Consider the following 16,897-nt stretch of genomic DNA (forward strand, 5'->3'; position numbering starts at 1 on the left):
TAAGGCTTACGTTTCAGTTTTTTACTGCAATAAAATACACATATTTGTATTCAGCGATATCTCACGTGTAAAACAGTGCCCCCTGTGTACAGGTTTTATGGTGTTTTGGGAAGTTACAGGGTCTAATCTAGCGTGTTACATTTTTCAGTTTTTTCACATTCGCCAGATTGGTTTTGTTGCCTTTGAGACCGTACGGTAGCCCAGGAATGAGAATTACCCCCATGATGACACATCATTGGCAATAGTAGGCAACCCAATGTATTGCAAATGGTTTATGTCCACTCTTTTTTAGTAGCCACTTAGTCACAAACACTGGCCAAAATTGGCGTTCAAATTAGTTTTTTGCATTTTCAAATATTAACACTAACTTTGGCCAGTTTTTGTGACTAAGTGGCTACTAAAAAAGACTGGACATACCCCATTTGCAATACCCTGGGTTGTCTACTTTCGATGGTATGCCATCGTGGGGGTAATTCTCATTCCTGGGCTACCATACGATCTCAAAGGCAACATAACCAATCTGGCGAATGTGAAAAAAACTGAAATATGTAACACGCTATATTTGACCCTGGATCTTCCCAAAACACCATAAAACCAGTACATAGGGGGAACTGTTTTACACGTGAGACATCGCTGAATACAAATATGTGTATTTTATTGCAGTAAAAGCAAACAGTATTATGACATTCACAGTTAAAATGTCACATAGAACTAAAAATCTTTAAAAAATTCTTATTTTCCCCATTTTTTTTATTTTATTCATATTAAATTATGTTTCATAGCTAAATATTTGATATTAAATGAAAGCCCTGTTTCCCCTGAATAAAATGATATATAATAAGTGTGGGTGCATTTAATATGAAAGAGGTGAATTACGGTTGGACAGACATATAGCGCAAATGCCAGGTTTTGTTTACGTTTTGTTTTGATCACAACTTGTACATTTGGCTCAGTCCTTAAGGGGTTAAATCCATTTACGTTTTCATTGTGCGTAAACATTTTTTTTTTTTTTTTTTTATTGACCTGTGGAGTGTCCCTTTACTACTCTGGCTTGTTATATGTATGGCCCAATGACCAGCTTTCAATGCCCTTCTAAATTAATTGACTGGTGGCTTGGACTGGCAGGCACAGCCCCTGTGGGTTTGAATGCGTTAAGAGAATTAGAAGATGGAATTTATTGTTTGAAAATGATATCAGAATATTTAAAATGCTGGAAATGATGCTTGCTTACCGAGAAGTAATTGCAGAAAACAGTCCTCTAATCCTCCAGTTGCAAAAAAAAAAACACCTAATAATTCTAAAAAGCAATTTAAACTGTAACCGTAGTCATAAAGTCATTCCTGGACACAAACTAATTATAGAAAGTGCTTGACATCTCGTTAGTTATATTGGTGAAAATAAGGTTCTTGAATACGCTATTAGCTAAACTTCATAGCAAATTAAAAAAGCTCAACTTTCAAAGCCTCAGGGAATCCAACAATAACCCCTACATGTGATCCAACACAATTAGCCTTTACACCACAGCCACGTATCAATATGTACACAATGTATATATTTGTGTATATTATTTTTTCTTAGTTTAATAACGTGTTTTATGTATATGCTTATATAATGATAATAACTATCACAATGATGTCATATGCCCTCATTCGCTAGCATTTCTCATCCTGTGATATATTGGAGGTATTTCAGTCATTAGTTAATTGGTAATCAATATTCATGGCCATTTTTATCTTCAAGGTCGCCATTAGGGCTACTTGTATCAGGGCAGATCAGGATTAACCATAATATGATACTAGGCAGCCACCTAAGGCCAGGCGGTTTAGACTTTGGCCCTGGAACCATAAATTTGAGTTGCCCCATTAACCAACTCTGTGTTGAGCATGAAAGGGAGATCCAGACTGATAACCTGCTTAGGGCCCTGTAGGATAGTAATCCTTAGGGATCTCTTCCTAATGTTAATTAAGAATGTTGTACCACCAAGAAATAAAATGGTTATTTGTAGACGGTCAAATGATTCTAAATTGTATGCAATGAAAAGGGATGGCACTAATTAAAAGCAAACTGATCCTAATGAGAGTACCATATGCAGTTAAATTAACATTATCAACCAACACAACCTTAAATAACAAATCATTTCTAGGTTAATTAAACATTCTAATATTTCTAGAAAGAATTACGCCACATACTAATGTTTTACTGGGCACATTTGAGAAATGTCTAACACAAGCCTTGTGGGGGTGAAATACACTATTTGTGATATTCAACATTAGCACAGATCAGCGGCTGGCTGAGACACGAAGACCTTCAAGCTGCTGGTTTTGGTCAAAAATCACAAACATTTTAACCAAGAACTGGGGGATGTCACTGTAGTCCAATGGCTGTAAACACTACATTGACATATAGTAGTTATGGTGCCTTGACTACACCTTTAAAAAAAATAATAAACACCCAGATGGCTAATTAGCTGACAGGAGTAACCCAGTTTATGGGCTAAAGGGGCATTGAAGAAATCGTTCCCATATCTGTCCATATGTCTGAGCCTTACAGACATGTACACCATTAAATCAGTGAGGTCAGTTTGTATTATCTACTATTTTGGACATGCACAGTATCCGGCTAAGCTTGGCTCTGGCTCTCATATTCGTTGTTTTTGTTGCAATGCATTTGCTTGGGCTCTCTCTAAGCTTAAGGGATAATTCAGACATGGACTTCGTGCTCACTGTGCCTAGAGGGGTACATCTTACTGAAGAGGCTCAAAGAAGGTCAAAACGATTGTCCATGATTGCTGAATCGCTTGTGCAGAGGGAACTTGAAGGCATTCGGTTCTGGGTTGCCTTGAAGTTCAGAACCTGGGTGGGATCAGTCTGATATGCAATGGTATAGGTGCACTCGGTAATGGCACGAGTGAGCAATGAATGTTGATACCTGAGTGGGGACTAACCAAAGTTACGGAGTTTCTCTAAGCTTTTGTGCCTGTTCTCATAGTCCTCATATTCTCTGTTTTGGTGGGGGTTAGCTCTGCCTCAGCCTGGGAAAGTTATGGCCTGCCCTACATGTGATCTAGGCCCTCGTTATGCAGTCTGTAGGCTGTGCAATTAATGGCTGATAATTAAGGAAGTTAATTTCTTATAGAATATTGGTGAATTACTCTGATACACTATGTATACCGGGTAGAAGACTAGAGTGACAGACTTCCTCTGCAGTGCTGATACAGTGGATGCCAGATGTTATTTAAACTTATCTATGACTATATCACTTCCCAGTCCCAGCTGTCAAATTTCCATTTTCAGACACTGCCTGCATTGTGCCAACATTCAGTAAGGCGCGCTAAGCATCATGGGAAATGTAGTTCACAAACATTTTTAGTGTCAAGGTTATCTGGAGGATGTAAATGTCTCTCTTTTAGAGATTATTGGAGACGTTGCAGTGCAACTTTGTGATACAAATTGAAATACAAGTAAGATAATGCCAGCTCAGAGACTTAGATAGAGGTATAAATTGTGTTTATAGGCGAACGTTAAGAACTGCGCAAACAGGCCTTGGATGGCCACACGCTGAGAGCGGAGATTTGTTCCTCTCCTTGGGAATGTAACGTGCACAGTAAATCCATTCTCTGTGTTAATGGCACTGGGCACAATAGCAAAGAAAAGGACTTTACGTTGGCTCTAAATCTGGGCCGATATCACACGCCAACAGCAAAGGTTGAAGGTTATTAAACCATTTCTACAGCAAATACGCTGAAGGAAAGTGACCATACACTGCACCAGATGGATTGCTGATTCATGTACAGATACATGGAGATATGTAGCCCCCACGCCTTTCCACTTACCTCCAAATAAAGTGCACCTAGGGTGCCCGGGGGTCAATGATATTTAGAAAGAAATGATAGTGTTAAGAAATACAGGTTTCCAAGTAAATGGATTTGACTGTTCAATATGTATGAAGTATACATACATGTAGTTATTCTAAGGTGGCAGAGATGTGCATGGGGGAAAAAATTATTTTCTTTCATTAATTTTCAAATTTCGGTTAATCCGAAAAGTGGAAATTATTGATTTGAACGAACTGAATTTCATCCAAAAATTTTAATTTCTGAAATTTAAGTGCCCCTTATTCCCTATGGGGAATGGATGAAGGCAGTTACAAAGTATCAGTTTAGGGAGTTATCTTCTAAACTGCTAAAAGATCAAAGTTTAGCTATTTCACTTATTTAGCAGATAATTCCTTAATTTGCAGCCCTTAGCACAATAAAAGATTTTACTTGGGTACCATGTGAGTAATGTACCTACCGTGTCAATGTCTCAAATATAAATCTAGGTTACTACCCACCGGGGGTTGGAGTCCTTTAATGGAGCTGATATGATCACCAAATTATGGTCATTCCGCTTTACAGGACGCCAAAGTTGGTAGAAGAAAAAGGTTCTCTTCTCTCCATTGGATGTGCCCAAATGAGGGTGGATCCACCTGGAAAGGGGGGGGGGGGGGATTGACCGGTAGAACTGACAGGTTAGTCTGCCTGCCAGTCATGTCGGCCGGTCCACCAAGGGCAGACATACTATGCTTGTTGAAATCAGCCGTAGCCGGACATTCCCAATTTCCTGTCTGGCCATCTCAGCTTTGTTACCTGGTGAAAGGACCAGCTTTAATATATCAAATGATATATTGATTACACACTTTTGAGCTGTCTCAGTCAAATAATTTAAAATGCTTATGTTAGGGGCTTCTCCCTTGTGTGTAAAGCACATACTAAACTGCACCCCGAGTTGTGCTGCTCAGGTTTGCTTATCTACGCCTAACATACAGACTCATGTGAAATGTTAGAACTGCTTGTTTGTATAGTGCACTGTGCCAACTGTGATTGGCTGAATAATGCGTATCTCTCTAGACCAATATGTCTATATATTCTCTCTTCTGTAAGTATAAACGAGAGGCTTGTTTGGAATACATTACGTTGTCCTGTGTGTGTTTTATTCTAATGGGCCTTTTCCCAGAAACCTGCTGATAAGTCCATGGCAGTTTGAGGGTCTCTGGGACCCTGTGGAATATCCAGCCTTACACCTGGTGTCCCCAAAAGCAAATGGAGATGGCGGGACAGGACCCGGAATTCTGTTCTGTTGAAATCGGGCCGATTGGGAAGCCTGATAAGTGATATTTTTCATACACATACAATGTGTAGCCATGAGAAATTTCAAACTGTGTATAATTCCAGTGTTGCATATAAAGTTATCTCCTGTTCAGCAGTACTATTACTAAGTACGGTATATGTCAGTGTGTTACATGTGTGCTGGATCTCAGGACCTCCACCTGTGAGGATTTCTGTTCCACCTAGTTATTGAGGGGGCCATGGGACCTAACCCATGGCACTGCCAGCTACAGAATGCTAGTGTTCTTTGCCCAGACATCCTTGCTCCTATTACAGGACTCCACCAGCTAAAGAATGCCAGTGGACTAAGCCATAACATCCTCATCCCTTGTCCACCTAACCCATGATACTGCCTACTACAGAATGCCAGTGTTCTAAACCCCGATATTCTCATCCCTTGTTCACCTAACCCATGACACTGCCTACTACAGAATGCCAGTGTTCTAAGCCCAGACATCCTCACTCCTTGTCCACCTATTACAGGACTCCACCAGCTAAAGAATGCCAGTGGACTAAGCCATAACATCCTCATCCCTTGTCCACCTAACCCATGTTACTGCCTACTACGGAATGCCAGTGTTCTGAGCCCGGACATCCTCTCTCCTTTTCCACCTATTACAGGACTCCACCAGCTAAAGAATGCCAGTGGACTAAGCCATAACATCCTCATCCCTTGTCCACCTAACCCATGATACTGCCTACTACGGAATGCCAGTGTTCTAAGCCCCGATATTCTCATCCCTTGTCCACCTAACCCATGACACTGCCTACTACGGAATGCCAGTGTTCTAAGTCCAGACATCCTCGCTCCTTGTCCACCTACCCCAGGGAACTGCCAGCTACAGTATATATTTAACTACTAGGGGTAAAACAAGATCCATACCGTAACAACATCTATATTTATCAAAAGCTTTCACCTTTTAATAAATAACAAAAAGAAACACGCCATCAATTAATACTGAACACAGACTTAACTCACTCCCTGTACTATTAGTTGGGCAAAATGGTTAATGTCTATTTTATTCATTATTGGGAACAATCTGTTACAGTCAGAGTCTGCGTTAAAGTGAATAATTTGTGATTTTGTGGTTATAATGCAATATGGTTTGTGTGTTAAGGGCAAGTGGCACAGAGCAGCTGTAACCCAGTTCATGCTCTCTCTTTTGCTGGCATTACGCCTCACTGACCCAGTGCGGTCTGGACAGACATAGCCTCTCGCAGGAGACAAACATGAGAAACAGCTTGGAAAATAAGGCTCAGTGTGCCGGAAACAGGAGAATCCCCAGTGTGTGGCGTTGATTCACAACGAATAAGCGCCATCCTTTAGCTGTTAATTTACATGAAGATACAGAATACCAAGTCCTTAAAATCATCTGCAAGATAAACATGCATCTGCTAAATGAACAATGCGTCACTTATTGTGGACTGTAACAGATGTAAAACCCAGGTACATTTGGATGCCTGGAACTTGCCAGGATCATCAGAAAAAAATGATGTTGGTTATAATTCATCATGTCTTAGCATCAAGGGGCATTAAATCCCTCCAAAAACTGGGAGTTTTACATGTTTGGGGGAAGATGAATAATTATTCCTTACTCTGCTCTAACGCCAAGATAGCTGTAAACTCAATGAAACTCTTAATTGGTGAATTGGCCCAGTTCCCAGTGGGCTCCCATGCACCCAGTAGACCCACTTTCTAGTTCTGTAGAATCTTAGTCCCTATTATTCAGAGTGTGTGACTCATTGGGCATCGTATTCCCCTCTCCCTTCTTCTCAGTCTGGTGGAGGTTGGGTACCCACGTTCTGTGTATTTGATGATCCGCGATGCAGAATCCCCTACTCCAAAGACGGTGATGGGAGTGAGCTGGACCTCGTAACTCTGCTGGATCCTGAGACCGGTGATGAGATATTCCTGAAGAAACCCTTTCTCATTGCTCTGGGCTTGGATCATTTTGCTGAATGCACTTCTTGGATTTTTCTGCAATTATAGATTACGTAAAACAAGTCAGCAAGGCTCACCATGCCTACAAACCTCATGCTCAATACTTCCTTAGTATTTATGAGTTAATTAAAGAAACTCTACCCATCAGGCAGATTCATGGCTTCCCATAGCCACGTTACACAGTCCTGGCAAAAAGGATAAGAACGATGGAAGGATTGCAAAGTGTCCGTTTAATGCCATTAACACATCCTTATCCCCCTTACCAGAATCATTAAACTGCCAGAGTTTGAGGACTCCCTTAATTAATGCTTAATAAAACAATTAGCATTTTGCATTAATGAAAGATATATTAATTGATACCATGACATGGTACATGTTATACCTCTACTGCTGCCAGATCTCGATTTAAATGAAATATCCTATAAAAATGCTCATATTTTAACCAACACAGCTAAACGGTATGCATTTTATTGTAAAAGGAGGAGTACTTTTTTAACCCCTTAAGGACACATGACGTGTGTGACATGTCATGATTCCCTTTTATTCCAGAAGTTTGGTCCTTAAGGGGTTAAAGAATGATTTTTTTTTTTTTATAATAAGGAATGAAAATCTCTGGGGATGGGCATCCATTCCTGTTACCTGTCCATTAAATTCCTGACACGGCATTCCATTGAGTAGAACCTCCCACCACTGGACATTGAATAGAACACATCGTGCTGTCAGGGGTGCTCCCAAAATGCACCTGGCCTAAATGTGGTTATCTGGCTAAATGTGTGTTTCTTTTGCTCTCGAATAGTGGTTCCCAAACCAGTCCTCACCAACAATCTAAAATGTATGTATTTCCCTATTTTATTTCAATGGAGATACTGACAAAACCTGGACCGTTGGTGGGTCTTGAGGACTGGTTTGGGAAACACTACTTTAGAACATACTGCAATGGCCTCCACATCCTAATTGGAAGAGATACTCATTTTACTCTCGTGCTTAGAACAAAATGCTCATTGTCTGTACTTCCTGAGGGATTTGTGTTTCTTTTAGACCGTTATATTACTGGCTTCTGTTTCTGATTAATGTTTATGCATTTCTGAGATCCTTCTAACATGTAATAACGGATGCAGGATTAATGTTTGCTAGCTGCCCAACGTACCCCTTATATAATCAGTTTCACAGAGAGTTAGATGGCATGTACCCATCATTTCACAAAAAGCCTGATTAAGGGACTGGGGAGATGTAGTTAAATACAAAGTGGGGGGTTTAACGTACCAGAATACGCCAGTTTTATAGAGTCCTGTTATTATACATCCAAGAAAACTATTAACTATTTCATCAAGTTCATAGCAAGTCTCTAATCTGCTCTTACACATTCCCATAAACCTGCAATGTATTGGGGGGGGGGGGGGGGTCGATTATGCATTCAGTTTGACTTCTTTGGCCTACAATGTTAAATTCATTTTTAAATCTCCCTTTACTGAATGTAAGTCTGTGAACTTCACTGCTGTATAGGATTATATAAATACATATCTCAATGCGGAATTCCAATTTAATTGGTGATAACAAATATATTTCAAGACTCAAAATACTTCAGTCATTAACACAAAAAGGGAAAAAAACTCAATTACGATCGGTTTATGATACCAGGAATCAATAACACAGGCCTGGGACACTGAATTTAATGAATGTCTTTCCATATGGAACAGTATGGATCTGTGACAAGACTCTCTGGCCGATGTCTCCCTGAGTAATCACTGCTCCAAAACCCATATACAGGTTGGTAGAGGTTAATGTGACTCACCTACTATAACATTCCATGTGTCCGGTGAAAGGTATCCAAAGCCTGTGCACACAGGAAAGAAACCCTTCTAGGTGAAGCTCCGTAAAAACTGTCTGAATCTGAACACCATAACAGGCAGCTAACATTACAGTTTGCAATGAAGCCTGTTCCCATCTCATGGATATTTTGATACAATCCACCAGTGTATACAAAATTACAACATTATTACTTTTTTCACTTCAAATCACATCCATAAATGGAGTGTTCCATATCGATCGGTTCATCCGGCTCCGAGCCTAATAAATCTACCTTGCATCCTGGTGTTCCCCTCGGCCAAGCCAGGCCATAAAAAAGATGTAGTAGGGAACCAATAAAAGCCAAAAATTTATTGGCAAAGAAATCCTTGTAACTCAGCAGAATTAGATGGAATGTAACCAGGTCTATAAGAAGCCCCTTGCGGTCAAACAAGCAAGGCCGGAGAATGATTAGTGTTCGTTGGCCCATCATCAACCAGCATGTTCTGCGCAAAGATTTAACCCGAAACCATTCATTTTCAGGAATATGCACTTGGTAAAACCAGAACGAGAGAAACAGAATGGGTTTATAGCCGAGATAAATCAACCGTAATGGGAAAGAGGTATAAAAATGCCACGAGGTCAAATTTGAAGCAACGGCGACAAAATTAGCATCTGCACATCTGCATGAAATAATTAGAACTGCAATAAAGAACGAGTGTCCCAGCTAATGGACACTAAAATAGAAACGCAGCGTGATTAATGGAGAGATGTTTTAAAGAATTGTTTTCGATGTACAGTAGGGAGGCTTTTGTAGCACTATATCTGTCCTGTCATTGCTGCAGTGCAAACCATTCTATGATTTTGATGTTCAAGTTTGAGAGCAATGAAATGCATACAGAGTGTTCGGTTATTGCTGTACACATGCACTCGATTCAGCTTAATTCCGTGTCTCTGAAACACTATACGGACATATAAAATGGCAAACATTCCGTATTCAGCGTCCCACCAGTGACACCAGAAAGAGATGGTTATTGGCTAGGGATCCAACACTACATCTTGATTTTAACCCCTTAAGGACCACATTTCTGGAATAAAAGGGAATCATGACATGTCAAACATGCCATGTGTCCTTAAGGGGTTAATCACGATTCATATCAAGTGAAAAGGGATTAAAATAAGGAAAAACCGGAGTAGAAGTAAAACTATCTATATTTCTAGATTATATACTTGATAAATATACAGAATATATAAATAGAGATCCCCCTTTTCCCTCTATCGGTCACTTCATTAGTGAATCAATTAGTTGGAAAATGCACTGAGTGTACTGTGAAATATACACGTCCCACGTATACTATGTATATGTTTTGCAGTACATTGATTGACCTGTTTTCACGCACCCTTTTGGTTTGTATGAATGTTTATATTTCACCTGAACTTCTTTCATTAGTCAATTTATTTCAGACTAAATGGCTTCGGACTTTCTATTTAGACTAATGGAGTGCCGTTATCATTCAGTGGTTAAGAAATCGATAAGCCCCTAATTTGGGATTGCTATATTTAATGGTGAACCATGGAGCTGTGTTTAGTAGGTTGCTCACAATGTCGGTATACTCATGAATGCCAAACACATATAAGGATACCAAATTAGGGAGCTATCTATTAAGCATGTGAACCATCCAAATTGAGAAAAGACCCGATCAACTAAACACAGCTCCCTAATGTGGCAGTGGTACCATTAAATATGGTAATCTCACATAAGGGTACCCATTCTATGAATTATTTACTAAAGAAAGAACCAAATAAACATTTTAGTTTACTGCAATTTTTTCGTTAGTTTATTCTTTCATTGTGCCATTCAGAATTCAGATGAATGGGTGAAAAAGTCGATTTTCATCTAGATTGACATTTTTCTGAAAACCAATGCCCACGTCTGTTGTATAGACGGAAGCTTTGCAGAAAATCGTTTCTGTATATCTGCCATAGTAAGTACGGTACATAGTGAGAATAAAAATAGGCCTGGTTAATTTTGCTACTATTTTTAAGAGAAAAAAGTTCTATTTTTCCCTTTTTTCCCTCAAAAAGAAACATAACCACAATTGAAATGTTGTTTACGGTAATTTTTCTTGTATCAGCTCTCAGCTTCACAGCGCGATTTGTACAGGCTCCTTCCCACACCATCTTTCTAAAACTCCCCATAAAGGCAAAAGTCACTTTCAGAGTATCTCTAGAAGGGAGTCCTGCAGCAAAATAACAAACAGTGCGAGACAATCATTGCTATGTGTGCTTTAATCATGCAAAGGTTTTATGTTGCTCAAACTACACTGCAGGTGTTGGGGCGCAGCAGAGTATTATGCTGGTTGTTACCAATAATATGCACAACAAAAATAAAGAATTATAAAAAATAAAATGAGAACAATGGGTGTTATTATTCAAAGTTGTGAAAAGTGATGGATATGTTCTGTCATTATTTTGATCATAGTTATTAAAATGGTTTAAAGTGATCAGAAATGTGACAGTTTCATTTTTAGTAAATTCACTGTGTTTTCATAAAAACATATTTTTCAGAAGACCGCCAATTTTAGAATGGCGGCAAAAAGAGAAGGGAAACAGAATACTTTTCTATCTGAAAAAGTGGGGGAAGTTGTTAAATCATTGCCAAAAATTGTGTATATTTAACCCCTTAAGGACACACGACATGTGTGACATGTCACGATTCCCTTTTATTCCAGAACTTTGGTCCTTAAGGGGACAGGGTGAAAAAAAATAAACATCTAACAGATTTAATAATTGCACCAAAAAATAACATAAGAAGATGAAAAAGTGTCAGAAACAAAAAAATAAACAGTTAAATCTCCCCCAGTATCTTCTAATCTGAAATGTGGGTTATTCAGTAAACTCAGAACAAATTTAATGCAAATGTCAAATGTGAGGCTACAATAACCAAGCTGTGACTATAGCAACGTTGGAGAGGTTTTGCCTAAAGTTCAGATCTCAGTGAATACAATAACCGTGTATATTTTCTTTAGGCGGAGAAAGCCAAAGAGTCTCTTAAGGTCTCTTAAACCTCCAAAACTATAACAATATCAACCACCATTAACGCTATGATATGAACTGAACATAAGTTGAAACATTTCGCCCTAACGAATGAATCGCTGTGTACGTATGAATGAATGACAGAATGAATGAATGAATGACTGTGCTAGTTTGCACGTAGTGGTACGCAGGGAGTGAAAGGTGTGCTACATCGTGTTATACTAAATGAGCGTGATTTATTACTGAATATGACCCCAGGTAATAAGGCTGTGAGTATATTATCACATTACTGGACTAATTAGACTTTATGTGCACACAGTAAATTGGATTTTTTTTTAACACAGTCATATTGAGTGGTATTTTGTTAACCTTTTACAGTCAGATTACAGGCCTTCCAATTGTCGCAAATTACAGCAGGGACCTGTCCCCAAAAAGTGTACTACAATCACATCAGTAGAGGCCCTTGTGCTATACTCTGGGCACTAAGACTCTGCAGCCAACTCTAAAACAATACTCCCCCACGGTCTGCCCTCAGTGGTCTAGTCTGCTTGATTGACACCAAACTCACCTGCCAGGAATTTGGCCATTACCACCCCCATTTTAGCTGGACCTTCACCCTGGATGGTGCCAGGTGACACAATTTCCGTCAATGATCTGTCCCTTTCACCCCTCTGCCACCGGCGTCCCGCTTCACAGGACACTGGTGTTGGGAGCTATGGAATTATCGTTTAAGCTGAGACAATGTGGAGAGTTTGGGTGTAAAAGGGTTAATAACAACATAGGATGGAATTATTTAAAATGTTTTCCTTGCAGGTGCAAAGAAGCCGTTAAGTCCTTTCCTCTACCCCTTCAATCACTGCGTCCTCCAACCTATTATTACATCAGCATTTACCAAAGCTACTCCGTCCCAGGTCTTGCCAAATATCTTTAAATTATACATTTCCAATTTAATAAAAAGCTACATAATATATATTCAGTAATGTGCTATAAAAAGCTCCCTCCAAAAGCTGAGAGTTCAATTAGGGCACAATGCCAGATTCATTTATAATTTAATCAGAATAAAATATCTCACACTGCCTTTAAATAGAAAATACACATTAAACATATACACAGATACAATATAGAGTATTAACACGCTATATATGTATATATATATATATATATATATACACACACACACACACACCATGTATATGGGGAATCCCAGTAATATTTATATACACTGTATACATTCCATCAGGAACACTTGAAACTATAGAACACAGAATCGTTTCTGCTAGTTTTGGTGTAATCTGATAAAAGACGGCTCAGTGTGAACATTTATGACATTGTGAACCAGGCGACACAATGCCTGGCAGTCTCTGACTGTCTCTCTGCTATTTCTAACTGGATGGCGGCTCACTTCCTTAACCCCTTCCCGACCAATGAAGTACCAGGTACGTCCGCCCAAAAAAGGTTGTTAATGACTGCGGACATACCTGGTACCTCATTTAGTAAATCTCTGGCGATCACGATCCTGGGGTCTGCCTGGGAGCTCAGGCAGACCCCACTGCCCGATCCAGCACTCCCGGCCCATGTGATCGCGGGGTCCTCGCGATCACATGGCCGGAATAGCCAGCTTGTGCAGTGCCTGCATGGGGCCTGCCTGAGCTCTCACTCAAGCCCCCTAGTGTCTGACAAAAAGGTTCAAAAGTAAAAAAAAGTTAAATAAACGTTTATAAAGAACATAAAAAGTACTTAGATCATATATATTTATATCTCAAGTCCCCCTGAAGTCTATTCGCGGTTTTGGTCCATGGGAACGGCCGCCAGTGAGCTAGCGTTCGGTTCTATGGAAACCAGGGGGAATAAAAGATGGGTCTTTATAGTTGCTGACCTGACCCATAGTCCTGAGGTAAGAGGCTGGCAAGCAGGCCCCTTCAAGAACACGTGACAAGGCTCAGTTCGTCACATATTTATATATATACACGTCCGAGGCAAATAGAAGTCCTGGACTTACCTGGAACAGCGATCCGCGGCGATCACGGTCGGGGGAGACTACCCGAGACCCCAGCAGTCTCCCAGCAGCAGCTCCAGCCACCCCGGCCCTCCAGGGCCATGTGATCACCATGATCACATGGCCGCAATGGGAGTCTATGGAGCTGCCAGCAGGGGGACTGTCTGAGCTGCTAAAAAGTAAAAAAAAATAATAATAAATAAATATATTATATGTGTGTGTATATTATCTATATACACATATATATATATATATATATATATATATATATACAAACACACACGTATTATATATATATATATTTACACACACACATATATATATATATATATGGAGAAATAAGAGATGCACTCTCAGGTCTTTACAAAAAATTAGTTGGTATTTATTAAATAAAAAAGTTAAATCATCTGACCAATGTTTAGATCCTACAGGGTCTTCCTCAAGATCTTAGATCTTGAGGAAGATCCTGTTGGGTCAAAACGTCGGTCAGATGATGTAACTTTTCTATTGAATAAATACCAACAGATTTTTGATAAATGCTTGCAAATAACATGCATAAAATGGTGCAGACAAGCTAACTTAAACCGCATTTACCGTTGTTATACAGTTTTGTATAATTTTGATGTTTAATGCTGACAGCTGTTCATGTCAATTATACATGCACTGCCAAAATAAAGAATTAAAAAAAAAAAAAATCTTGTCACCCAGTTAGTCTTCTCCACGAGTCTGTCAATGTGGTCTACAGTAGAATTAATGATAGTTGCTGTTGATGTTTCGACTACTTCCCTGTGCAATTGTCATCTGTCCACTCTGAACTCAATAGGTCTTCATGGCTTTGAAAAATGTTTTATCCTCTTGTTTAGTTTTTTGTCTGGCTTTGTTTTTGTAATATGCAATACTTTAGTTCTGTTTCCACAGTGAATAGTTCCAGAATTATTGTGCATGCTACATTTTGTCTTCATACGCCTAATGTTCCTTTACTGTCAAACTGTTCCTGGTATTTGCCATGTTGTTACTACTATGGGATGGTTACTTTTGTATGCACTTACTTATATTGAATAAAATCATTATACAAAATAAAAAGTTTCAGGAATTTGCCATAAAAGCTTTAAGCAAACCAGTGAAATTCAGGGTGTTTATGAAAATACCTGGTTCACCCTTCTAGTCTATGTGGGTCAATTTAAAGGGACACTCTAGGCATTAAAACAACTTTACCTTAATGAAGTAGTTTTGGTGTATAGATCATACCCCTGCAGTTTCACTGCTCAATTCTCTGCCATTTAGGAGTTAAATAACTTTGTTTATGCAGCCCTAGTCATGCCTCTCTTCATGTGACTTGCACAGCCTTCCTAAACACTTCCTGAAAAAAGGTCAGGGGAGATGTGATTAGGGCTGCATAAGAAGACACAAAAGTGAATTAACACCTAAAAAGCAGAGATTTGAGCAGTGAGACTGCAGGGTCATAATCATTACACCAAAACTGCTTCATTACGCTAAAGTTGTTTTGGTGCTTAGAGTGTCCCTTTAGGGAGTTGGAGAAAAAGCATAACCAAAACAGAAAGCCTAGGTGAAAAGAGGCAATAATATCTAAGTAATGATGTACGGAATGTTATCGCATTTAACATTCACACACATAACAAACAGTCATCAAATGATGCTGGCAACAGAAGACGGAGGTTGAGTTATCACAATGATTCTGCTCCGTGTGGAATCCAGAACGGTTCAAGATTCCGTCTGTGTATCAGTCATTCCGGTTTACACAGAGGAGAATACACTGAGCATTAAATCAGGGTCTGATGGTAAAAACACCTTTGAGTGGGTATTGATTTAGGCTGAAGTCGCTCCAGGCTGCTGCGATACGGGCTGCGTAATCCAACAGGCGGAGCCGTTTAGTGTGAGAGCAGAGCCCGTGGAGATGGAGCATCTCATCTGGTGTAATGTTGCATTTTTAGTTAAATAATAAAAAAATCAATGTTACAAATTTCCACATCATTACCGGATAGACTTCAACACCAAAAGGATTTCTAAATGCAAGTTAATCATTCACAGTAACACATTCACACACGCACACATACATACATATATATATAATTTCAGAAGTGGCTCTCCTCTACCTCCCCATTAACCCCTCACTGCTACACTCTCCCCTTCTCTAATCTCAAGCCCTGCACTTATTCTCTGCTCTCTTATTCCTACCCCCAATCGATCTCATCTAAGACTCCATCCATATAAAACCCACACACATCTCCTGTCATGATCTCTCCTCCTGCTTCTATCAGTTGGCGATGTCTCTCCCAACCTAGGGCCATTCACCGCCTAATCCACTATTCAATAAACCACTATTCTGTAATGCAGCATTTTATAATCCCCACTATTGAGTAATCCATTATTCTATAAACCACTATTCTATAATCCACTATTCTATAATCCACCATGTTATAATCCACTATTGAGTGTACAGCGCTACGGAATCTGATGGTGCTATATAAATAATAAACTAATAATAATAAGAATCTATTATTCTATAACCCGCTATTCTGTAATCCACTATTCTGTAATCCACTATTCTATAATCCACTATTCTGTAATCCACTATTCTGTAATCCACTATTCTGTAATCCACTATTCTATAATCCGCTATTCTGTAATCCACTATTCTGTAATCCACTATTCTATAATCCACTATTCTGTAATCCACTATTCTATAATCCACTATTCTGTAATCCACTATTCTGTAATCCACTATTCTATAATCCACTATTCGGTAATCCACTATTCTGTAATCCACTATTCTATAATCCACTATTCTGTAATCCGCTATTCTGTAATCCGCTATTCTGTAATCCACTATTCGGTAATCCACTATTCTGTAATCCACTATTCTGTAATCCACTATTCTGTAATCCACTATTCGGTAATCCAATATTCTATAATCCACTATTCGGTAATCCACTATTCTGTAATCCACTATTCTGTAATCCACTATTCGGTA

The 16,897-nt window shown here is 39.3% G+C and overlaps 1 protein-coding gene across 2 annotated transcripts in view; it reads right to left on the reverse strand.

Moving 5' to 3' along the window:
• MDGA1 (MAM domain containing glycosylphosphatidylinositol anchor 1) overlaps nucleotides 1–16,897 on the reverse strand; it is a 391,494-nt gene that overhangs the window by 82,482 nt on the left and 292,115 nt on the right. For both annotated transcript variants that reach the window (XM_063444124.1, XM_063444123.1), the window contains one exon: nucleotides 6,947–7,124. In XM_063444124.1, the coding sequence (XP_063300194.1) occupies nucleotides 6,947–7,124 (178 nt within the window). The remainder of the gene's footprint in view (nucleotides 1–6,946; nucleotides 7,125–16,897) is intronic.

Source organism: Pelobates fuscus, chromosome 2 (assembly GCF_036172605.1).
Source record: "Pelobates fuscus isolate aPelFus1 chromosome 2, aPelFus1.pri, whole genome shotgun sequence".
Classification (NCBI taxonomy): domain Eukaryota; kingdom Metazoa; phylum Chordata; class Amphibia; order Anura; family Pelobatidae; genus Pelobates; species Pelobates fuscus.